The sequence below is a fragment of the Salarias fasciatus genome, chromosome 14 (assembly GCF_902148845.1).
Source record: "Salarias fasciatus chromosome 14, fSalaFa1.1, whole genome shotgun sequence".
Lineage (NCBI taxonomy): Eukaryota > Metazoa > Chordata > Actinopteri > Blenniiformes > Blenniidae > Salarias > Salarias fasciatus.
Window position 1 is genome coordinate 1,477,869 of NC_043758.1, and position 24,134 is coordinate 1,502,002.

Below are 24,134 nucleotides of genomic sequence, written 5' to 3' on the forward strand. Positions count from 1 at the left end.
AGGTCAAGAGCTTCAAACAGCAGACACACTCTCACGAGCCGCTGCAGATGAGCAGCACAAACAGTGGGACATTTCTGATGAAAAAGTGGTGCATGCTCTTGAGCCAACAGAAGCGCTGAGCGCAGAGACTCTTGCTCAGTTAAAAGCAGAGACACAGACTGATGAGACATTACAGACATTAATGGACATTCACAGGCGAGGCTGGCCGCAACACAGAAAACAAGCTGACGACAGAGTGTTACAGTACCGGCCCATTAGACACACAGTGTCTGTAAGAGAAGGAGTATTGTTTGCAGGTGACAGGATCGTGCTACCAAGCAAGATGAGGTCAAGCATGTCACAGAGACTGCATGTGGCACATCAAGGCATGCAGCGCACCAAAGCCCTGGCCAGAGTTCACTGGTATTGGCCAGGTATGTCAAAGGACGTTGAGAAGATGGTTGAGTCATGTGCAACTTGCCAGCAGTTCCAACCTTGCCACCAGAGGGAGCCAATGATCTCTCATGAAATCCCAGAGCTTCCTTGGCTGAAATTGGGAGCTGACATATTTGAAATAAGTGGTCAATCATTTCTTCTGATTGTGGATTATTTCTCTAAATACCCAGAGGTGCTGAACATCGGGGACAAAACGGCTCACACAGTCAGAAACAAAATGAAATCGGTATTTGCCAGAGTAGGAATACCAAAGGAGATTGTGTGTGACCATGTGCCATTTGCAAGCCAAGAAATGAGAAATTTTGTGGAAGGATATGGCATTAAACTCACTCACTCAAGCCCTGGCTATGCACAGTCCAATGGCCTTGCAGAAAGGACGGTGAAGACGGTAAAATATCTGCTGAAAAAAGCCCACCAGACCAACTCTGATCCTTTTCTCGCACTCTGACTTTGAGGAACACACCTGTTACAGGAATGAACTTTTCTTCCGCACAAATGCTCATGGGTCGGATCCTGAGAAGCACCTTACCCAGCTCGAGCACTGTGCTGCAACCCGCAATTCCTGAAAATGCTCATTCTACGCTTCAAAACCTCCAGAGCAGGCAGCGCACACGACAACAGAGGCACAAAGAGACTCCCGTGCTGCCGCCGGGTGGGACTGTCCACATGCAGACTGGACGAGGACGGCGTCCTGCTGTTGTAAAAGCTCCACATGCTGAACCACGGTCCTATCACCCAGTGACATCTCCAGACAGCAGTACAGACGCAACAGGAGACGTCTGAGGAAGACACCCGGCGACATTCAGGTGTGCAACCAGAACCAGACGATCTTGAGGATGACCAGGGTGGCACCTCTGACGCTGGTGCTGTGGAGACTTGTCGTGTGGAGTCTCCGTCTCCTCCAAAGACAGTTCAAACCAGGAGTGGTCGTGCCATAAGACCACCGGAACGGTTCAAAGACTTTGTGTTAGGAGCATGGATTGTTTGGCTCTAACATCAAAAAAAAAAAAAAAAAAAAAAAAAAAGAGATAAGATGAATGTGTTTTCAAATGCATAGTTTTTCTTGATAAATTGAATACAAAGATGTAAAGGTCAATGTATTTGCCACAATTGCCAGATCAAAAGTATTGAAGAAAAGTGTTTAAAGTTATAGCTAATGCAATCTGGCGTGTTTAAGTGTTTGATATTTTCCTCAGTTAAAACAAAGCTAAAACAGTGCCCACCTAGGAGGCGGAGTGATACCTCCTAGTGAGGCGGCCGTGGCGTAGGTCGGTTGTTGTTGTTGTTAGCATGTTGCTGGAGATGCATGATGCTCAGTAAAAGAGACTGAAAACTCAACCTGATGTCATCCCTGTCTTCCCAGCACCACGGATTCATCTCAAGATGGTAACAGAGATTATTACTACACAGAGTTCATTTTCACTGAGATAAAAAAAAAATACCGTTTGTCAGCAGAGAGCTGCATGAAAACAGCTGATGAATGTCTGATCTGTGAGAAGGACGGAGGAACTGGCTCGGATGTGAACGAATGACTGGATGTGGTGGAGGATGAACTGTTCTCCATTGATATCATGCAGTTAGTACGCCCTCTGCTGGCTGTGCCGAGTATCGTCTGTAGAAGTCTCCTCAGAAGAACAGCGACATCTGCTGGGAAAGCGATACTACTGTCGTATTGCTGCACTCAAAATACTGTCATTAAGAATCAAACCAAATAAACTATAAATGCTTTTCATTCTTTTTTCATTAAAAAATAATTAGACAAATAAGTTATTTTATATTTTTGGATGTACATTTTATTTTGCACATAAACGATTCGATATTCATGTTGTGTGTTTTCTGATTTTCCTACTTCCCAGACCGAGTTCCTCAAAAACTACAACTCCCAGCACACCCAGCGAATACGTCACCGGAAGTGTGACCTTCGCCTATAAAGCTATTTCCGCCTCCGAAGCGGGTCCTTTCCTGTCTACGGCCTGTCGAAGATGGCGGTGCAGATCTCCAAGAAGAGGAAGGTTAGCCGCGTCCATCGTCTCGGTTCCGGCTTTAACCGGCGGATTCGCTGTAAATGGGGGCGCGTGGACTCGGATGGCGGTGTTTGGTGCCGGTCCAGGTCCGGGTTGAGGCGGCTCGCGCCCGCCGCGGGCCGGATGACTGTAGATTGTGACGGCGCCGCGGCGTCCTCATTTGGGGAGCTAGCATGGGTCAGCCCGGAGAGGACCCGGCTCGTGGGCCGGATCACGGACCGGCCGGGTCTTCGTGAATGTCTGGATCGGATCGGCTCGGTTCGGTTCGGTGCGATCTGCGGTGGTCTCGTGTGGGAGGGTTTCCAGTCGGTGGTAAATGGAGCGCAGTCAGGGTCTGCCAGGTGGTTCAGCAGCTGCAGCTGAAACAGCTTCAAACTCAACCGGACGCTTCAGGTTTCAGGGAAACCAGCAGAGTTCTGAACCGTCTGCGGTCCGTCTCTGTTCGGGGTTAATGTGGCGTAGTGGAGGGTCCGGGATTCGTCCCCGGGTACCCGGTGAGCTAGATTCAGAGGAAAGTCTCAGTTAATGACATGGTGGAGGAGGCTGGAGTAACCATAGAGAGAAGCTCAGGGAGAACATGGAAACTCCACAGGAAATCTACCAAGTTTTTACTGAAACTGAGCTTTGGACACAGGGCAGAGCAACCCACTGCTCCAGATGTACACAAAGGCCTCGTTTGCATGACGGCTCAAATGAAAACCTGCTGATCTGCATGTTTATTTCAGAAGTTGTGCACGTGTACAGTGCCATTGTTTGTGTATCTGCTCGCGCACGTCATGTTGTGTAGTAACAGTGTTTCAGAAAGTAGTCACTTTTCGACCAGAGCTTCTCTGCTTACATGCAGTCGCAGCATTTCAACAGAGGCTCCTGTTCAGTGAGTGAACAGAATCCCTGAAGTTTTAAGTTTTACTCTCCTGAAAACATCCCGAATCGGGTTTGAGTCTTCCGCCGGTTGTGAAAGAGTTCTGGACTCGAGGTGTTGAGCTTCACCCGGATTTAATCCTCATCTGTGTGAATCTGACTCCGTCTCTCCGCAGTTCGTCTCTGACGGAATCTTCAAGGCCGAGCTGAACGAGTTCCTCACCCGCGAGCTGGCTGAGGATGGGTACTCGGGGGTGGAGGTGCGCGTGACTCCCACCAGGACGGAGATCATCATCCTGGCCACAAGGTGAGCTGCTGTCCCTTTGGGTGGCCCAGAGACCAGGAATGTCTCTGAACTGGGTTGATTTAGTATGATTGACTTTCAGTCATAGTATGAAGTGGAGTGTTGGAATGTTTTGAAACAGTCTGGACGTCGAAATGTGTCTCATCAGGCGTTTTGAGGACATCCTGGTCCAGGAGGACCGGGGACTTTGAGCTGAGGCAGGTTATTCAGTCCAAACGTGTCCTTCTGTCTGCAGGACCCAGAATGTCCTGGGAGAGAAGGGCCGACGGATCCGAGAGCTGACCGCCGTGGTCCAGAAGAGGTTTGGCTTCCCCGAGGGCAGCGTGGAGGTAAAGACACCCAGAATCAGCTGGGGAGGAGGTTGCTGGTTGGAATCTCACCCAAGCAAGACTTTCAGGCTCACCTCAGATGTAACTTGCTCAGGTCCAGATGTTTGAGGTGCGGGTTAAAGGGGTCCAGATGTTTGAGGTGCAGGTTAAAGGGGTCCAGATGTTTCAGGTGCAAGTTAAAGGGGTCCAGATGTTTCAGGTGCAGGTTAAAGGGGTCCAGATGTTTGAAGTGCAAGTTAAAGCGGTCCAGATGTTTGAGGTGCAGGTTAAAGGGGTCCAGATGTTTCAGGTGCAGGTTAAAGGGGTCCAGATGTTTCAGGTGCAGGTTAAAGGGGTCCAGATGTTTGAAGTGCAGGTTAAAGGGGTCCAGATGTTTCAGGTGCAGGTTAAAGCGGTCCAGATGTTTGAGGTGCAGGTTAAAGGGGTCCAGATGTTTCAGGTGCAGGTTAAAGGGGTCCAGATGTTTCAGGTGCGGGTTAAAGGGGTCCAGATGTTTCAGGTGCGGGTTAAAGGGGTCCAGATGTTTGAGGTGCGGGTTAAAGGGGTCCAGATGTTTGAGGTGCGGGTTAAAGGGGTCCAGATGTTTGAGGTGCAGGTTAAAGGGGTCCAGATGTTTCAGGTGCAAGTTAAAGGGGTCCAGATGTTTCAGGTGCAGGTTAAAGGGGTCCAGATGTTTGAAGTGCAGGTTAAAGCGGTCCAGATGTTTGAGGTGCAGGTTAAAGGGGTCCAGATGTTTCAGGTGCAGGTTAAAGGGGTCCAGATGTTTCAGGTGCAGGTTAAAGGGGTCCAGATGTTTGAAGTGCAGGTTAAAGGGGTCCAGATGTTTCAGGTGCAGGTTAAAGCGGTCCAGATGTTTGAGGTGCAGGTTAAAGGGGTCCAGATGTTTCAGGTGCAGGTTAAAGGGGTCCAGATGTTTGAGGTGCGGGTTGACGGGGTCCAGGTGTTGCGGGTTAAAGCCAGATGTTCCCTTCAGTGATGACACGATGACGAGACGGAGCGAGACTCATCCTGACTGAGGGTTCCTGGTCCAGGTCCACGTTCTGTGGTCCCGGTCCAGTCCTCAGACCAGTGAGTCCCTGTCACGTGAAGACAAAGAGGCATTTGTCTGAGAGGGGCGTGGCTGGTTCTCGGGGCCCTCTTGTCGCCGTGGAGACGGCTCCTGACACTCTGCTTTCTGCTTCTTCCAGCTGTACGCTGAGAAGGTGGCCACCCGCGGCCTGTGCGCCATCGCCCAGGCCGAGTCGCTGCGCTACAAGCTGCTGGGGGGGCTGGCGGTCCGCAGGTGAGCAACTCACACCAACGCTCCTTCACACCCGGCCCGGTCCGGAGAACCTGAATCGGTCCAGGTTTGAGCGCACGGCGTGGCGTGGCCGAGCTGGGCTCTGGTTCTGTCGGTGGACACGAGTGGAGCCAGTGGTTCATACGTTGGCGTGTTGATCAGCGGTTCAGGAAGCCTCTTCATCGTCCGGATCCTAGCCGGTCTCTTCAGTGACGATACGATGACGAGTCGGAACGGGTCTCGGGTTCCGCAGGCCGCCGGTTCAGATCCACGTTCTGTGGTTCTGCCCCGGTTCCTCGGAGCTCCGAGTCCTTTTCGCTTGAAGACATCGAGGCATTTGTCTGAGAAGAGACAGTGGCGGCGGTCCGAACGCCGGCCTGCGGTCGGCACCGGCCTGACGTGGTCTCCCTCCGTCCCCCCAGGGCCTGCTACGGCGTTCTGAGGTTCATCATGGAGAGCGGCGCTAAGGGCTGCGAGGTGGTGGTCTCCGGGAAGCTCCGGGGTCAGAGGGCCAAGTCCATGAAGTTCGTGGACGGTCTGATGATCCACAGCGGAGACCCCGTCAACTACTACGTGGACACGGCGGTGCGCCACGTGCTGCTGAGACAGGGTGAGTACCGGGGCCGCCGCCGGGGGGGGCGGGGCCGGGCGCCCGGCCGCCGTGTGACACGTCGCCCGCTGCTCCGCAGGTGTTCTGGGCATCAAGGTGAAGATCATGCTGCCCTGGGACCCCAGCGGCAAGATCGGCCCCAAGAAGCCCCTCCCCGACCACGTCAGCATCGTGGAGCCCAAAGAGGAGCTGCTGCCCACCACGCCCATGTCCGAGCAGAAGGGGGCCAAACCTGAGGTGCCCGTCATGCCCCAGGGGGCGCCGGTGCCCACCGCATGAGACGGTAAGAGCCGGGCCGGTCTGGGGTTCACAGTCGGAACTGCAGAGATACTGAATGCCCGGTCTCCTCTGGCCCAGGAGCCCAGGCGGTTCGGTTTGAGGCTCCTCAGGGCCGTGAATGTAGACCCCCTCAGTTCTCCCGTGGTCCTGTTTTCACTGTTCCGGAAGGAACGTCGTCAGTCCGTTGGTTCAGATCCGAGAACTCCGTATCTAGAACCGTCCACGAGGTCCGGGTTTCAGTAGACCGGCCGGTCCAGTCTTGCATTCCTTCAGTGATGATACGATGACGAGTCGGAACGGGTCTCGGGTTCTGCCGGCCGCCGGTCCAGATCCACGTTCTGTGGTCCTGCCCCGGTTCCTCAGAGCTCCGAGTCCTTTTCGCTTGAAGACATCGAGGCATTTGTCTGAGAAGGAACTGAGGAAGTTCACCAGGAACCAAACGATAACGTGAAGTCCTGATGTTCTGACAGCGGCGTGTTTGGATGTGCTGGAAGTAAAACTCGAGTTTCTTACACTTTTTCTTCTTGTGTCCTTCAGGTTTTCGTCTGTTCACCACATGGAAGAAACCTTCTGACTTTTGTGTACAAAACCAATAAAATGTGGAAAATACACTCAGTCTTAGCGTTTTCATTGAGTGTGTGTCGAGATCTTTAATACTGTCGGTTCAACACTGAGAGAACTTCACTTCCTTAGAAATAAACGTTTTTGAAAATAAAACGATGATTGTGGACTTATTCAGTTTTAGGCTGCAAGATTTTCACAAGAATTTTTAACTAGTTTCAGTTAAATTGAGTGTAGTATTATGCCAGTTTTAATACATTTCAACCTGACGGACGAGTTTCAGCGAGTCACTCAGTGGGTTTGAACTCATGTTGGACTCGTTCTGTTTTATACTAGAATGGATTTTAAATCAACTTTTGTTAGACTCGTTTTAAGTTGTATTTTGAAGTAGTTGGAGCTAGTTTTGTCTTTCTTGGGTTTTTTGTGGACTTCATTTTCCTCCACTGCCTCTGATCCAGTAGTGAAGTTTGCTTCACATTGGAAGCATAGCTGTATCACAAGGTCAAAGGGAGCCGCTGCTTCTAATGAGAAACTAACTTCGGCAACAAATGTCAGGAAACGGACTTCATCTGCTCAGAGGCGCCCTCCGCTGGTCTCCAGGATGAGCTACAGCACAGCAGGAATCGAACCACCAAGCTCTGCTCTGGTGGGGTTCCGAGGTCAGTGTCTTCAGTCCTGCTGGAATCAGAATCGGCTTTAATGGCAGAGTTTGTGCTTCACAAGCGAGGAGTTTGACTCCGGCTTTGGTTCAGTGAAGAGAAAATGCATGATGACAAAAGATAAGCAGGATAGAAGAGAAGTTATGCATAATCTGGTATTTGTAAAAACAAACACTGTTTTAAAAGCTTTTGTTTGTGGTTCAGCTTCAGTGTAACCAGCTGGTGACAGTGACGGGGGACGGATCCTCCAGAATGGCTCAGATCTTTATTTCATCTCAGCAGACAGACTCGGGAAGGGGCTGGTCCGTCTCCAGCTGACCGTGAAGTCGTCCTGGTCAGGACGAACACATGGAGACAGATCAAAGCCTGAAACTCTGGTCCTGTCTGCGAGAACATCTCTCAGGGATTCAGATTTTACTGCAGCATTTATGCTCCTGCTCACATTCTACTGTCTATAACAATATAGGATATAATAATAATAATGATGTCTTAGTTCTTTCTTTAACCGTTTATAGAAACTCAGACATCAGGAGAAGCCTCAGTTTCTCAATAGGCGACTACTGAATATTGTAATTCGGCGCTCCAATCAGCAGTTCAAATACCGAACTGACCCAGACCAGCCTGTGTGCAGTTTGCATGTTCTCTCCGTGTGTGTGTGTGTGTGTGTGTGTGTGTGTGTGTGTGTGTGTGTGTGTGTGTGTGTGTGTGTGTGTGTGTGTGTGTGTGTTCTTGTATTTCTATCCTTGTCGGGGCCAAATGTCCCCACAAGGATAGCAAAACGTGGAACGACGTGCCTTGTGGGGACCTTTTTCCGGTCCTAAGTAGGAGAAACAGTGTTTTCTTGACCATGTTGTTGTTACTGAAAAAAGTAAAAGTGCAAAAACATTTCTTTAGGGTTAGGCTTTGTTGTGGTGTGGGTTAGGGTTAGGGTAAGGGTTAGGGTTAGGGGCTAGACATGAATGGGAGTCAATGGACGGTCCCCACAAGGATAGAAATACAAGACTGAGCGTGTGTGTGTGTGTGTGTGTGTGTGTGTGTGTGTGTGTGTGTGTGTGTGTGGGTCCCCTCCCTCCAGGCACTCCAGCTCCCTACCGAACCTTAAATTGCCTTTCAGTGTGAACGTGAGTGTGTGTGGTTGTCTGTCTGTGTGTGGTGGACTGGAGACCGGTCCAGGTGTGCCCTGCCTTTGCCCATAGGCTAGCTGGGATTGGCTCCAGCACCCTGTGACCCTGTTGCTTCATCGCTGAACCGTCATGTGCCTTCAAGGTTCAAGGTAACTTTATTGATACCCGTAGGTAGATTTGTTGAGCAGTCTGGATGAGGGCATCTCAACATTAACCCAAACGTTTAAGAAGACAGGACATACAGAAGAAGGATTAACAGCAGACACTGACGAACACTGACAGGTACTCCCAGCAGCTCACTGATCATGGTTAAAAGGCTAACATAAATAAAAAGTCATTAAATATAGAGTGCCAGTATGAAGACCTGTTAAGAGCATGCTAAGAAAAACATAAGAGCATGATACAAACCCTAAATAGTCAATAAATAAGTCAATACGTCAAGACCACATTAAGATAAGACGGACGTCTTATTTAAAGAGAAACAGCAGCAGGAACAAAGCTGTTCCTGTAGCGAGTGGTCCTAACTTGTGCCTTGTTCTTTGAATCATTTCAAATTCGTTGTGCTGATTGAAGCAGATTATCTTTAAAATGTGTCAAAAAAACAAAAGAAACCATTTCATGACCATCCATCCATCATCCATCCAACTTCGACTGTTCTGTCCTGTCCAGGGTCGCTTGAGCTCATCCCAGCTGACTCTGGATGAGGACAGCTTCACCTGGACAGGTGTTAAAACTTTCACCCAGACAAAGCTAAACAGGTTCAGCTGGACAGGTGAGGACAGCACAGACCTGGACGGGGTGAACTTCCTCCTCGGAGTTCAGACGGTACATTGTTCCCTGTTTTGATAGCCTGGAGAGATTCAAGCCAGATTTTCCACGCACGGTGACGAGGAAGGAATGTGGTTTTAAAGCTGCAGTGCAGGTCTGGGTGCAGGTCTGCAGGGGAGGGAGGCTCAGTCAGCCGCAGAACGCCGCCTGAGGACTACCGGAGGCTGATCCCCCCGAGGACCGGAGGACCGGAGGACCTGAGGCTGGTCCCACTCAGTCCAGTCAGAAGTCTGCTTTCACCTGCGGGACATTCTGAGAGCGTCTTCAGGAACGTCGGTGCTGGAGTCTTTGTCTGATCATCGAATCGTCTGTGGGACGACACACGGCTCTCTGCATGCTCCTCTTCACTTGATCGTTTCTGGCTCTGGATGAAGAAGGATGGAAGGGTAAGAATCTTCAGCTGAAGGATTTATTTCACCTCCTCTGGTTAAAAAACATTTTCACCTGTTGTTTGGACAAGAAATTCAAGATTCAGGCAGAATTGAAAACCTCCAATCTTTCTTCTGTGGCACTATTTTCATCCTGAGGTCAAGTTCAGTGTTTTTACATTCACTTCATGAGAATATTCAAGGTTTATCTCAGACATTCATGACATCTGATCTCTGACACAATCAGTTCTTCACATTTTTTAAAATAATTTTCCTTCCAGTTTTAACTTTACTGTGAGAAACATCCCACCACATTTACATAAGTTAAAATTCCCCCGCTAGAGTTTGTATATGTGTTTTCTTTTGAATTAAAAGAAAAGAGTTAAACTTCTTCTTTTAATGTAGATAATCTACATTAAAAGAGGAAGTTTAACTCGTTTTCTACAGTAGATTCATGTGTGTGTGTGTGTGTGTGTGTGTGTGTGTGTGTGTGTGTGTGTGTGTGTGTGTGTGTCAGGAAATGGCCGTGCTGCAGGTGGCGTGTGGTGCTGATCATCTGCACTCTGTCCGTGGTTGGTTTTGTCATTCAAACTTTTATCTTAAGGTAAGGTAACATTCACATCTCTTTACACACACACACACACACACACACACACACACACACACACACACACACACCAGTTGCACTGACTGCCAGTTGAGGTGGAACAGTGAACACACCCCGGAGCTCAAATTACCTGCCAGACCTGCTCTTTCACTGACATCTGAGACATTAAAAAGAAAAAAGTTTACGGAAAACAAAAGGTATGATATATTTAATTGAGAGACAGAGGAGATGCCTGCAGAACCAGACCCACAGGTGGAGGTTTCCTGCAGAACCAGACCCACAGGTGGAGGTTTCCTGCAGAACCAGACTCAGGGTTCTTGAAAACATCATTTATTTCTTTATCAAATGAATTCATGCTGTTGGAAAGTGAGAACTGGACCAAGTCAGCGATGGAACCTTTGTTTTTCTGCTGCTCGTGCATCCCAGTCGGCTTGACTCCAAATTTAAAACTTGCACTCAGATGGTTCATGGAAAAACTACTTCCTGGAATTCAGCGACACTGAATTAAATTCCTCTCGTGAGAAACTAACCTTGGTTTTGACCTTCTGCAGAAATGACACGTTCGCCCTCAACAAACAGCATGCACTGCATGTCCTGCAGAAGGTCTTCCACCACTGGAGTCCTCCAGGGACGCGGGAGCCAGAGAGCGGCGGTCCTCCAGGCCTCGGCCGGGAGCGGTGGAAAGCCACGCCATCACCGGGCTGCCAGCACAAATCACACATCGTTTTCCTCAACACACACACGACGGACAGCAGCGCCATCCAGAACATCCTGTACCGCTACGGGGAGCAGAGGAACCTGACGTTCGCCCTCCCCAAGGGCAAGGACGTCAGGTTTCCCCGGCGGCAGCTTTTCCAGGCGCAGTTCGTGGAAGGAGTCGACAGCAGCAGGGTGAAGGAGTTTCACATCATGTGCAACCAGATGAGGTTCAGGAAGTCTGAGGTGAGTTTCTGAAGGGAAAGGTTCTGGTTCTGGCTCTGGAGCCGATGGGGGCGGGGTCTGGTCGCGGGAGGTCGCTGGTCTGGTCTGTTTTTTTCTGACAAGCTTTTTCTCAAGGCTGAGGAGTGCAGCACTCTAAACAGCTTCAGATCTACAACTCCTGCAATCAGCACCATTAGCATGTTAGCATAGCATTCGTTAGCGACTCATCTGCTGCCAGCAACAAATGAGCATTTACTACCACACAAACACACACAAGTACTGAAAACTGGTGCCAAGGTGATGATGGTGGGTGGTGTTTGGATGGATGGATGGATGATGGGTGGGTGGACAGGTAGCCTGATGGACGGACGGACTTCTTAACAAATGTTTAAATTGCTAAATGTCTTTGAACTTCATCTCGATGGAAAAGCATGCAAACATTTTCCCCAAAATGTTTTTAATGTCTTCTTTGATGTTGCAGGTGGCCAAAGTGATGCCTGAAGACACTCTGTACTTTTCCATGCTGAGACACCCGGTGCCTCTCGTGCAGTCGGCGTTCCTGTACTCCAAGGTCGTCACGATCTTCGGCGACTCCCACGACCTGGACATGGTCGTAGAGGACAGCCTGAGGAATTCCACGTCTCCGGTGGACGAGAGCGGCTTCACCTTAAACAAGCTCGCCTTTGACTTCGGCTTCGACAACGTCGTTTCAGCCGGAGATGAAGACCTGGAGCAGAGAGCCGCCGAAGTCATCGTGGACATAGAGAAAGACTTCCACCTTCTTCTCATCCATGAGTACTTCGATGAGTCCCTCATCCTGCTCAGACACACCCTCTGCTGGTCTCTGGAGGACGTGGCGACCTTCAGGCCCAGCCGGCGCAGCGACCAGACCCATTACTCCGTTTCAGCTGAAACAGCGGAGGACATCAGGCAGTGGAACGCTTTGGACTGGAAGATCTACCAACACTTCAACGCCACCTTCTGGCACAAAGTGGAGAGTGTGGTCGGGGTGGAGCAGATGCAGAAGGAGGTGTCCGATCTGAGAGAGCTGCAGGCCGAGCTGACGCGCACCTGCCTCGAGGGTAAAATGGCTCACCCGGAGGTCACCTGGCAGGGGCGAGAGGTCAGTCTGGGCTTTAACCTGAACCCAGGGCTCAACGCTGCCCTCAAAAGGAAGTGTCAAAAACTCGTAACACCAGCGCTGCAGTACACGTATAAACTGTACGACCAGCAGTTTCCATAGAACACTGGTTCACAGCAACGAGAACAACTCATCGGCGTGCTGACGATGTAGAAGCGAAGCCTGAAACCGCAGAGATGATCAATTCTGTCACCTTTTAGGATCATAAAATCGGTTAACAACACTGCTGTTTTTTATTTTGACTTTACAAAGTTGGTTCTGTGGCCTCGGTGTAGAGCCTGGAGAACTTGTCAGAAGGAATGTTTGAGGTGAACCAGAGAAAAGGCCACAGATCAACCGTCACGTCCAGCTAAAATGTGAAGTCCAACCATAATCACACTCTAAAAAGAAATGTCTAATTCATTTGTTGTCATCAGTCAAAGATCATTTTAAGTACTGCTTACTTAATAAATGCAAGATTTTTATGTTGATTGCTCAAATAAATTGGCTGCCCACTTTTAAGTTGTTAAAATGGCCGGTTTCTGTTGAACCTTAATGTTGTGAGTGTTTGGGAATACGATGCTGTCATGGGCACTGTGGACTGGTTCTGCACAGGCAGTATCAGGCTATTAATAAGCCCAGCAGTAATTGGGAACTGTTCCGTTGAACTCTGTAAGTTTAGGAGTAGTAGCAGGGGCAGATTAAATGCTCAATACTTCTCATTCCAGGTTTGACACAAAAAGTAACTAAACTATTTATATTAACTGAACAACAAGAACACAGCCAAACACAACTACCAATAACACTATTAACATCAGAACATCAAAATAAATCATGAAATCAATGTTTAAATCTTGAATATCTCATCCCAAACTCCCATGATGCATTGCGGCACTACCATCATCATTGTTGAATTCTTCACTCTAAAAAGTAACTCAGAGGAGCTTCTAACACCACTTGATTTAATACATGGATCCAAGTAAAAAATTGTAATTAGTTGATTTTGATAAACTTTCTAAGTTCCAAACCTATTTTTTTCAAGTTATGAAAAAGTTGTTATGTTCTTAATTACATCAACTTAATTTTGCTTGCAGTTTGAACTCAAAATTCATTGTTGATGGGTTTAAAACAAAATTCAAGTTGATATAACTTAACAAACTTGGCTGAATGAATTTTAGTCACCCATGAACTGTTGCCTGTATCGAGGTGTTTCATCCTGCTAACCCACTGTCCAACTTGTCCAGGCATGCTGTGTGGCGAGAGGGAACTTAAAATTGTGAAGTCAACGTTGACAAAATCAAATGATCCAGGATCAATGGGGTTTAGTGTTTTAGCAATTGTGAAAAAATGTAAAACTGCTGGGTTACTGTAAAAATAACCCACATTGGGTGAAACTGCTGACCCAGCGCTGGGTCCAAAAGGGACCGAGCCATGCTGGGTTATTTCTACCCAGCAGCCGTTTGGGCTGAAGAGTTGACCCTGATGCTGGGTCAGGGGGTCAGCGGGTCTGGGAAGGTTACTTTACAGTGAAAATGTAATCCCTTAGAATTCACACACAAGCGCCCTCTGCCATGCAAGACTGTCAAACCCTCCACTGGAGGCCAGCTGGGGTTCACTGCAGTTCATTGACAGGGAGAGGAAAAGATTTGAACTGGCAACCTCACAACTGCTGGACAATCACTCTACCAACTCAGCCACAGCCACACATGTCCATAGGGAGAGGGAGGCCATACATCTTTTCCTTCTGAGCCATTTCAGTAATCCTCAGTGAGAACACAGGACTCCAGTTTTCTGTTGCGTTTGTTGCCAGAAGTCTCCAGATGCAAGAAGGAGAAGGAGCTGCAGGAGTGTTCAAAATGGTGATTCTTCTCTTCCCTTCAGCCACAAAATCATCAGCTCACTCTGCTGGGTCAACACAAGTCACCTAATTTTGGGTAAAAGTGACCCAATCTGCACAAAATCTAGGGCTACCCAGGAAATGTGTTGGGAAAATGACCCAGCAGGTTTCAGAGTGAGGACTGCTGCTGTGTCCTCAGTTATTTCATGTAGAGTCTAACGAACGATCTGAGGTCAACATGTTTTTACCTGCTGTGTGTGAGATCTGAACGCAGTGTGTGGTTTGGAACACAGGAGAACTGGTTTTGAGCTGATAGTTTGATTTTGACAGAAATGTCTGAGGTTTTGTGAATGCAGTGTGGATTTTTGGATTTGTGTTTAAGGTTTTGAGAAAATGGATGGAAGTTTCAAGAAACGTGTCTTAGCAATTGTGAAAAACTGTAAGAACAATGTCTTCCTCTTGAGGTTGAGCTAACATCTCTGCTAAAATGCTAAAAACTCAATTCTTGGACAGATTACAGGTTTTTCATGAAGTCAAAATTTGTTGTTTACAACTGTTGGTAAATCTCACTGCCGGCTTTATAAAAAAGTCGGTTTTCATATATTATTTCATCTATTCTGTTAAAATTGAACAATTAATTAAACATTTCTTTTACTTCAAGAACAGCTTCAGCCTCCAATACCTTCATTCTGTCCTTTTTATTGTGTTTTTAACTTAATTCAAATGAAAGAAGGGGGAAAAAAAACACATTTTGGTCAGTGGAACAGGGACGTTCTTCATATGTTCTACAGTAGAAGGGAGGAGAGGAGGAGGAGTCCAGGAAGAGGGGTGGAGGAGGAGGAGAGGAGGAGGAGGAGGAGTCCAGGAAGAGGGGTGGAGGAGGAGGAGGAGTCCAGGAAGAGGGGTGGAGGAGGAGGAGTTGATGACTGAGTATTTGAGGAAATGAAACAGAATCTTGAGCTGTGTTCTGTTTAGCAGCTGATTTTTCCTCTCTCCTCCAGTGAGTCTCGACCTCCACCAGGTGAGCTGCTCTCCTCTCCCTGACTCGCTCGCTCTTCCCCGAGTCTCCTGGTTTGATTCCAGCATGTGAGTCTGAACAGGAAGTGCTCGCTCTGAAGCTCTGAGTGATTCTGGAAATAGCAGGGGGGTGAAAACAAGACGAGTCCTCCGTAAATGCATCATATGGTGAAGGAAGAAGGCTAAAATGTGTTCCAGGCTTGAAGCTGATGTTCACTGACAGACCTCTGCCATCACGTGACTCAGGACGAAGTTCTCCACCAGTCAGGAGGGTGGAAACACCGCCCTTTCAGAAAGCTTGCAATGACTTCTTAACATTTGAAAATGAGCCTGAGTTTTTCCCAAAAGGAGCTTTTTCAGAGGCTGAGAGAGAGAGAGAAAGAGAGAGAGAGAAAGAGAGAGAGAGAGAGAGAGAGAGAGAGAGAGAGAGAGAGAGAGAGAGAGAGAGAGAGAGAGAGAGAGAGAGAGAGAGAGAGAACCTGTAACTTGAACCTGTTGTCGCCTAAACAGGCACTTAAAATATGATCATAAAATGTCCTTATTATCTTATAAATAATCCATCAAATGACAGGAGAGTCAATATTTAGGCATTCTAATTTCTCTGGTGCCTTCTGCACAAACAGAAGGAAGTCATTTAAATAATAAACCATAGATACCAGTGCTAAAAAGTTTGTTCATGGATTACAGACAAAGCTAATATTTGTACATTCAATCTCAAGGATTAAAGTTTAGTCATCTTCTCCTGAACATTTCCGTCTCATCAGTGCTTCATTGCCTCACATCAGATTTTTCTATATTCTGACGTTCAGGGATGTGAAGCCAATAGTCTAGAAATACTCGTAATCATTGAAAGGATCTCTTAGAACAACTGAAACAATTTGCAGACATTTCAGTAATTCCTACAAATTCAAAGTAACTAGTTACTTTTCTTGTAATGTCTTCTGGTAACATTGTTCACAAGTCTGTATTATGTTAGCTTTAGCATTAGCTGAGCTGACCACTCTGTGATGGTCTGCTGAAGATTACAGTGGAGGAAGATGCTCTATAAACTGGTGCTGGTTTAAAAAAGATTTTTTAAACTACTAGATGAAACAAAAATTAATCAGCTGAGATAATCTTCTAACATGCAGACAGTTGTTTGAAAAACGAGCTCGCTGCTAGTCAGACATGCTAATTTGTTCTGTCCAAACGAATCCTCATGAACCTCGTCACTGCCAGCTCCTCGGCCTCTGTCTTCAAACCCCAGTGCCATCTGGTTGGATCACAACATACAGGAAGTGGTTCATGGGGCTTCATTTGGCCACCGCTAATGCTAATGCTAATGCTAATGCTAATGCTAATGCTAATGCTAATGCTAGAATGGGTCTTTTTCATTTTACTGTCAGCTGGAGTTCGGGGCTCCTCCAGTGAACTGGAGTGTGATCTTTTGTGAAATATTTGTTGAATACTGGAGCTCTGCTTGTCTCTCTTGCAGACATGGCCTCTGAAGAACATTTCTACTGCTCAATCTGTCTGGACATCTTCACTGATCCTGTCTCCACTCCCTGTGGACACAACTACTGCAAATCCTGCATCACGGACTACTGGGCCATCAGCGATGTGAGCCAGTGTCCGCTGTGCCAGGAGACGTTCCTCAACACCCCCAAGCTGCGAGTCAACACCGAGTTCAGAGACATTCTGAAGATTTTCAGACCGGCAGGACCTGCTGCTGCTGGTCCTGGTGTATCCTGGGAGGTGTCCTGTGACCTTTGCCCGAAGGGGAAGCGTCCGGCCGTGAAGTCCTGCCTGGCGTGCCTGGCCTCGTACTGCGACGCTCACCTGCAGCCACATGGCACGGTTCAGGCGCTGCAGTGGCACAAGCTGGTGGACCCCGTGGGGTCTCTGGAGGACAGAGTGTGTCAGAACCACAGCAAGGTCAAAGAGCTTTTCTGCAGGACGGACCGGAGCTGTGTGTGCACGCTGTGCATGGCCGACCAACACGCCACGCACGAAGCAGTGTCTTTACAGGAGGAGGTGGAGGCGAGGAGGAGCGAGCTCAAGCATCTGCAGGGAGAAGTTAAACGGACCCTCATCAGGAAGAGTGTTCTCTCACACAAGATTCAGAACTCCGTGAAGCGGGGCCGACATGACGTGGAGAAAGCCAAAGCTGAAATCCTCGAGTCCTTCGCTGCTCTGGTGGCTTTGATTGAGAGCAGAAAGGTGAAGCTGCTGCAGTTGCTGGAGGAGAAGCAGAAAGCAGCGGAGCAGCAGGGCAGCGAGTCTCTCAGACGCCTGCAGCAGGAGATTCAGGACCATCAGGACTCTGACAACAAGCTGGAAAGGCTCCTGAAGTCTGAGGACGAGTTCACAGTCCTTCAGGGCCTCCCTTCCATCCCGGCCCCCTCAAAGTCCGAACTCCTCCCCTCTAGAGCCCTAACGCCCTGCCACATGGAGGCCGTGAGGAAAGCCATGACCAGGACTACTGAGACCCTCACAGAGCAGATGGACAGTATCATGAAAGACGTGAAGACTGAGGGGGGGACCGAAGAAGAAGAGATGGACTCCCGAACGGAGGAGGTGTTTCACGATGAGCTCGGGATAATCCAGCAGAACTTTGCTGAAGAAGTGACTCTGGACCGGAACACAGCGCACCCGTCCCTCCTCGTCTCAGTGGACCAGAGACAAGTGACAGATGGAGGCTGGAAGAGGTCCGCCCCCGACCACCCGTCCAGATTCGACTGTCTCCACTACGTCCTGGCAAACCAGGGCTTCTCCTCCGGCAAGTTCTACTACCAAGCGTCACTCAGGGGTCAGACATCCTGGGAAGTGGGTGTGGCCAGGGACTCCATCGGTAAGAAAGGCGTGTCTCTGTCGCTGAGTCCAGATCACGGATGCTGGACTCTGGGGTTGTACTGGGGACGGATCCAAGCCAACGATAACCCTCCAGTCGTCCTCTTCCCGTCGGAAGTTCCGCAGAGAGTCGGCGTGTTTGTGGACTATGAAGGACAACTGGTGTCTTTCTACGACGTGGACAGGAGGACTCTCCTTTACTCCTTCACCCGCTGTGTCTTCACACCGCATGAAGACGTGCCGTCGTCATCTGGAGACAGCTGGTGGGGACGCCCATGTGTCTACACCTGCTCTCGGCCCAAGACGAAGGTCTACCCGATATTCAGACCCGGAGCTGGTCCCACCCCTCTGCAGATCAATACTGTCAGACCAACCAGAGGAAGGGTGTAATCAGTGCTGTTAAAGGAGAATCCATCCATCTGTCCATCCATCCATCCATCCATCTGTCCATGCATCCATCTGTCCATCCATCTCTGTGTATAATGTCAGATTCAACCTTTCATATACTGAAAGTGGCTCCAACGCAGTGGACTTCACTGCCATCGAGGACATCCTCATGCCCTTCTGTTTTCTTTTCCTGATGTCCTCTTGTCCTCCGATCCTAATGTCCTCATGTCTTCCCGAACTTCTGGATTCCTGTTCTTCTGTCATCCTGTTTTCCTGAATGTCTGGCCTCCTGTCTTCATGTCCACTTGAACTTCTGTCCTCATTTCTTTCTGGGCTCCTGTCCTCATGTCCTCATGTCCTCCTGTCCTCCTGAAGTTCTGACCTCTTTTCTATCTACCCTCCTGTCTTTCTGTCTTTCTGTTCCAGACTGCTGGATCCATGACACCCGGACCGTTGTTTAAGTTCCAGTCAAAAGTTTCCTGTAATTATTGGGACTTCTGAACATTGAATTTTGATGCAGATTGATTTTGTATATTTTTGTAAAGAATCATGAATCCAGCTGATCTAAATCCCAACAATAGACTTTCCATCTTGGCACATGCCCTCTTTCTGCTGAACACTGCCCTCTTGAGGTGCCTGTGCGACACGGCAGCTGTGTTCATCTGACGGGTGTAGCTGAGCCCTGTGGCCACTGGGTGGCAGTGTTGAAGCGTGGTAGTCAATGCAGGGAAGGAAACCAGGGCCATGATGGTTGGGCGGAAAAGAAATTCTGAAGTTTCAACATGTACAAAGCAGAGTTTTGCCCCCTGGTGGCTTCATTCAGTAACTGCCCCTCAGTGTCTCGGTGTTCTCTGACGGGGTTCCTGATCACTTTCATAGTGTCGCAGTTTTTTGCCCGACTGGCCGACTGCAGGCTGACATCGGTCTCCCTGGACTCGGTCAATAGGAAACATCTGGAACAGAGAGAGAGAGAGAGAGAGAGAGAGAGAGAGCGAGAGAGAGAGAGAGAGAGAGAGAGAGAGAGAGAGAGAGAGAGAGAGAGAGAGCACTCAGTGTGTCCTTGGTGTTGTAATGAAACACACAACTCTAAAATTAGACCCCAAAGACTCCGATATTAGCTCACTTCCCAGATATGAAATGTGTGTGTGCGCTCGCACACACACACGCACACACACACACACAAACACACAGCTGACGTCAGCAGACGTGCGCTGTGAGAAACGTTATTAGGAACACTAACGGTCACATTCTTCACTCATGTTTCACCTCCCTGTAACCGAAGTCAGTCTGTGGTTGGATGCTTGATGCATTCTTTCGTGGTCGAGCCATAAACTCGACAAACAGTCTTGGAAGAAAAATCCTCTCTTTCCATGTTTGTTGAAGGTTCTGTGGGAAGAGCTGGAAACCCGAGCCGCTCTGAGCAGCCGGCGCTCCGTCTTCTGCTCATCAGGGCAAACAAATGTGGCTTCAGAACGCTGAAGGAGACGTGGATCTGAAACCCAGCTGTCTCTACCCCTCTCCCCGATCCCATGTTTGAATCCGTCCCCACAACCTGTCTGTCTGTGCACCTCTGAGCTGGTTCTGCAGGTTTCCTGCTCTTAAAATACTGCTTCTTTTTCCTGTTATTGCTCATGTGGAATTGTTGGACTTTCTCTGTCAAAGTGTTTGAGGTGTATTTGATGATAGAAAACAGAAAATTGTAGCTTATACTCCTTTCACACCAATGTTCTGGGTCTGCCGAGATCTCCAGATCGCCGTGGCGGCGGACTGGAGTGCTTGACGGCGAGGCGTTATACGTCAACAGTCCGAGATCAGTCTGAAACACGCTTCATCTCTGAGTGGTTGGTCCGAACCGTCGGATACGTTTCGCAGTAGCAGGACAAGCAAAACGCCGAATCGGATCGCCTTGGTTGAATGTGCTTTACGTGAGATTCTGCATCTGACGGACTGTTCGCGTATGACCCACTTCCCCCAGTCCGCCACATCCAGACAGTCTCGGACCGCTTCGGACTGCGGCGTATTGATTAACCATTACTTTGTTCACACAGTTTGCCTTCCGCGATAGTATCCGCAGACCTCGCCAGTCCCAGTACGACGGAGTGAATGGGGTACAATAGTCACCAAAAACACAAATTTTGGAAAATAGGGGAAACTCAACTTTTCTGAAACGATTTTCAGTGGAAACGCTGAACCCTTCCAGTTTGGGGGTCATTGTATCGGCACTCATGAATGAATGAATGTGATTCTGCTGTCAGATCACCGTGCTTCAAATCAAACTGTACAACGCTGATGAATTCGGTTGAAATAAAGTTAAAATCCTTAAAGTGAGAAAATGAATGTTTCATTTTTTAATGTGATCTGAAACTGTCACACACCTTTAAGATAAGTCGACTTTAAACCTAATATTGACTTGGCCTTCATGGAAACAGGACTGACTGAGGTTTGGTCGACTTCAGGAGGATTTCATCATTTGGAGGAAATAAATATTCTGCTTCATAATGCTCAGAATCACACAAACAATCTGGGACTTCACAGAAAATATGTGAAAAATGTGACAAAAGAGAGAACCGGTGAAGCATTTACACTCTGCTGAAGACATTTTAATGGAATTTAGGAAAAAGAAGTTGTGTGACTTTTGTCAGTTTTTCCTGAAGAATGTCAGTGAAAACGAGTGTGTTTACACAGGAAGTCGGGCTCGCTGTGTGTGGAACCCCTTCAGAGGGAAGGAGCCTCAACGTCCAAGATTCTGCTGACTTGTTGAAATGATATTTAAATTATATTGTTAAAAATGTTTTACATGTCGACCACGCTGTGAAACAATTGGCCAGTGAGAATCGGGAGGCGGAGCCGAGAGGCTACAGGCAGGAACAGGAAGTGATGTGAGGAGAGAGGAGGAGAGAAGATGGCTGATGTTGAAGGACACTAAGCTGAGCCCTTGAGCAAACAGTTGAGTCGGAGCCGAGGCTGCAAGAGGAGGAGGAGCGAAGACGACCGGGAATGTGAGTCGACATCTTCCTCAATCAAACGTCTGGGAAGAAGTGAGAGTTCATGAAAAGGGCCCAAGAAACACTTCTTGAAATACTGTGGCTTGAGGAGTCATCCTCAGATCAGGAGGTCGTAGGTTCAATTCCCAGTCCTCCCCTGAGCTCAGCACTGAGCCTCAAGCAGAGTCTCACGTGGTGGTTGGAGCAGAGGCGGCCTGGACGTTTGAGGTGTAGGATCAGGAGTTTGAATCCCACAACCGTGGGTCCCTGAGCAAGACCCACGACCCCCATCAGCTCAGTGGAGCAGTGAGACGCGGCTACACCTCCACATCCTGGACATCCTGGACATGGGACGGGTCAGCACGTGAATCACATTTCTATCTGAGAGAGAAGACCAGAGTTGAATCTGATTGTGTTTATGGTGGAATTCTGGGTTAAACCAGGCCGGGACCGTTCCTGTTCTCCTCTCTCTCTGAATAGTTTCTCCCTCTCCGTCTCTCGGCCCTTTTTAAGAACGACTGGCCACCAAAACGCCACCAGACGAGCCATTTATAGAGCGAGAGGAAGAGAGAGGTGGAGGTCGCCCGGTGCCGTGGGAACGGCTGTAAAAAAAGAAAAAATAAAGGCCTCTGATCACACACACACACACACACACACACACACACTGGAGGTCAGTCACATTCACTTCTCCCCCTCCGACACACTTCCACACATCCTTTCTTTTCTTCGTCCACTGTAACGACAACACGGCGTCGTTTTCACATTGTTTCCACAAGTCGTCATCAGTTTCTTCTGTTCCCTCGGATTCCGTCACTGACGTTCTCCGTACTCTCAACTCCGTCAGTGAAAGAACACACCTCCACCCATCCACCATCCATCCATCCATTCATCCATCCATCCATCCATCAACCATCCATTCATCCATCCATCAACCATCCATTTATCCATCCATCAACCATCCATCATCCATCCATCCATCTATTCATCCATCCATCAACCATCCATTCATCCATCCATCAACCATCCATCCATCCATCCATCAACCATCCATTTATCCATACGTCAACCATCCATTCATCCATCCATCAAGCATCCATCCATCCATCCATCATCCATCCATCAACCATCCATCCATCCATCAACCATCCATTTATCCATACGTCAACCATCCATTCATCCATCCATCAACCATCCATCCATCCATCCATCCATCAACCATCCATCCATCATCCATCCATCAACCATCCACCCATCCACCATCCATCCATCCATTCATCCATCCATCAACCATCCATCCATCCATCCATCCATCCATCCATCATCCATCCATCAACCATCCATCCATCCATCCATCAACCATCCATCAACCATCCATCCATCCATCCATCCATCATCCATCCATTCATCAACTGTCAATCCATCCATTTGTCCATCCATCTATCCATCATCCATCCATCCATCCATCCATCAACCATCCATGCATCCATCTATCCATCATCCATCCATCCATCCATCCATCCTTCCATCCATCAACCATCCATTCGTCCATCCATCTATCCATCATCCACCCATTCATCCATCCATCATGTGACATCACTCACATTCAGAACTCACACCACCTTTTTATCAGTAAACTATGAAAACATGAAGAGACGTGGATGTTTGCCAGTAAATTCGTGTCCTTGCTTCTGCCTTGTTGGCTGCGTCCATCTGGAATCCGAGCTTCCCTGACTGGCAGCTCGCCAGGTTCCCGTCTGATTGATGGAACCAAAAAGACTGGACATTGTTTTCTAGCTCAAAAATCTCATGAAACAACATCAAAAAGTGTTTTAAATCATGAGGCAGTGTTTAAAAATGAGATTGACATTAATTCATCTCAATGTGTAAAACACACAACAACCCAACAGTGGAGGGGGCGGGGCTTAAAGAGTCAATCAAGCATTTCTATTGGCTGCAACAACAAGACATGGCCTCAGTGTGGGATGAGTCTTCGGCAGGGACGCTCCAATACAGGCCCAGTTCCAGGTCTGGTCTCGAGCTGAAATGATTACTCCAGTAATTTGATTACAAAAGATACTTCAGGCAATTATTCTCCATCTAGTTTTCATTTGATCACTCGTGTTCCGCCTTGGAGATCATGTTCTGCACGGACTGTAAACAGAGACACACGCGACTCAGAGTTAACAATGCTGGCACTATGGTCGAGGGCTGAGTTCCCGTAACGGTCAACAGCTAAAGGTTCGCTCTGGTATCGGTACTCAGACTTTTATGAAGTGGTGTTGTTATGTCTTTTGTCCTTGGACGTTTGACACTGTTTCAGGAGACAGCTCAATATGAAAATCAGTCCAGTTCTGAGGATGATTTGATCAGGATGAGGAGATAAACGAAGCGTCAGAACATGTGGGGAGATTCATGACTGCTGGTCCTGAAAGTCTGAAGCGGCAGTAAATGTGATGATGTGCAGGAAGTGAAGAAGAGTGACAGAGTGTTTCAGGTGGCTGTTTCTCATTAGGACGTCTGCCTCGCTCTGATTCACGCTCCGCTCCATCAGAGCGTCTCCAACACGTTCAGGGAGCGCTTGGTTTCCACTCTGGGCGGCGGGGGCGGGCAGTGTGTCGTGGCAGTCTTTTTCAGCCACTTCATCTTGGTGTCAGCACATATTTTCCATCCCTGTTTGATCGTTCAGCATCTTTCCGACAGTGTGAGTCTTTCTCTGCTCCAACTCACAGATCCAGATAAACGTCTCGTTGTTGATGTTTGATGGTTTGAGT

The 24,134-nt window shown here is 48.4% G+C and overlaps 3 protein-coding genes and 3 non-coding genes across 7 annotated transcripts; all 6 read left to right on the forward strand.

Annotated features, from left to right (window-relative positions):
- Nucleotides 1–2,366: 2,366 nt before the first annotated feature.
- On the forward strand, nt 2,367–6,732 carry rps3 (ribosomal protein S3). The gene is made up of 7 exons (XM_030109013.1): nt 2,367–2,447; nt 3,497–3,627; nt 3,860–3,953; nt 5,141–5,235; nt 5,655–5,842; nt 5,922–6,125; nt 6,659–6,732. Exons 1-6 carry the CDS (start codon nt 2,418–2,420, stop codon nt 6,119–6,121), a joined length of 738 nt encoding a protein of 245 aa, XP_029964873.1. The 5' UTR covers nt 2,367–2,417; the 3' UTR covers nt 6,122–6,125; nt 6,659–6,732.
- LOC115401253 (small nucleolar RNA SNORD15) lies at nt 4,921–5,067 on the forward strand. The gene has a single exon (XR_003932884.1). It is a non-coding gene; the product is annotated as a small nucleolar RNA SNORD15 (small nucleolar RNA).
- Nucleotides 5,437–5,582, forward strand: LOC115401252 (small nucleolar RNA SNORD15). Its single transcript, XR_003932883.1, has one exon. It is a non-coding gene; the product is annotated as a small nucleolar RNA SNORD15 (small nucleolar RNA).
- Nucleotides 6,389–6,534, forward strand: LOC115401251 (small nucleolar RNA SNORD15). The gene has a single exon (XR_003932882.1). It is a non-coding gene; the product is annotated as a small nucleolar RNA SNORD15 (small nucleolar RNA).
- Nucleotides 6,733–9,382: 2,650 nt separating the features above from the next.
- Nucleotides 9,383–12,831, forward strand: LOC115401216 (galactose-3-O-sulfotransferase 2-like). Its single transcript, XM_030109439.1, has 4 exons — nt 9,383–9,679; nt 10,179–10,265; nt 10,820–11,210; nt 11,671–12,831. The coding sequence occupies exons 1-4, from the start codon at nt 9,672–9,674 to the stop codon at nt 12,430–12,432; spliced, it is 1,248 nt and encodes a 415-aa protein (XP_029965299.1). The 5' UTR covers nt 9,383–9,671; the 3' UTR covers nt 12,433–12,831.
- A 2,224-nt stretch (nt 12,832–15,055) lies between these two features.
- LOC115399945 (nuclear factor 7, ovary-like) lies at nt 15,056–20,698 on the forward strand. Of its 2 annotated transcripts, none has more exons than XM_030107601.1 (2): nt 15,056–15,167; nt 16,638–20,698. In XM_030107601.1, exon 2 carries the CDS (start codon nt 16,640–16,642, stop codon nt 18,380–18,382), a length of 1,743 nt encoding a protein of 580 aa, XP_029963461.1. In that variant the 5' UTR covers nt 15,056–15,167; nt 16,638–16,639; the 3' UTR covers nt 18,383–20,698. The 2 variants fall into 2 exon arrangements, with proteins under 2 accessions (XP_029963461.1, XP_029963462.1); XM_030107602.1 differs by having other exon boundaries at nt 15,125–15,232.
- Nucleotides 20,699–24,134: the final 3,436 nt, after the last annotated feature.

Bases quoted from the DNA above. Each gene is read 5' to 3' on its own strand.
- rps3 (XM_030109013.1), top strand. From the start codon at position 2,418: ATGGCGGTGCAGATCTCCAAGAAGAGGAAG. The intron at 3,954-5,140 runs GTAAAGACACCC...TGCTTCTTCCAG, and splicing joins TCCCCGAGGGCAGCGTGGAG to CTGTACGCTGAGAAGGTGGC. The intron at 5,843-5,921 runs GTGAGTACCGGG...GCTGCTCCGCAG, and splicing joins CCACGTGCTGCTGAGACAGG to GTGTTCTGGGCATCAAGGTG.
- LOC115399945 (XM_030107601.1), top strand. From the start codon at position 16,640: ATGGCCTCTGAAGAACATTTCTACTGCTCAATCTGTCTGGACATCTTC.
- LOC115401216 (XM_030109439.1), top strand. The intron at 10,266-10,819 runs GTAAGGTAACAT...GACCTTCTGCAG, and splicing joins ATTCAAACTTTTATCTTAAG to AAATGACACGTTCGCCCTCA. The intron at 11,211-11,670 runs GTGAGTTTCTGA...TTGATGTTGCAG, and splicing joins TGAGGTTCAGGAAGTCTGAG to GTGGCCAAAGTGATGCCTGA.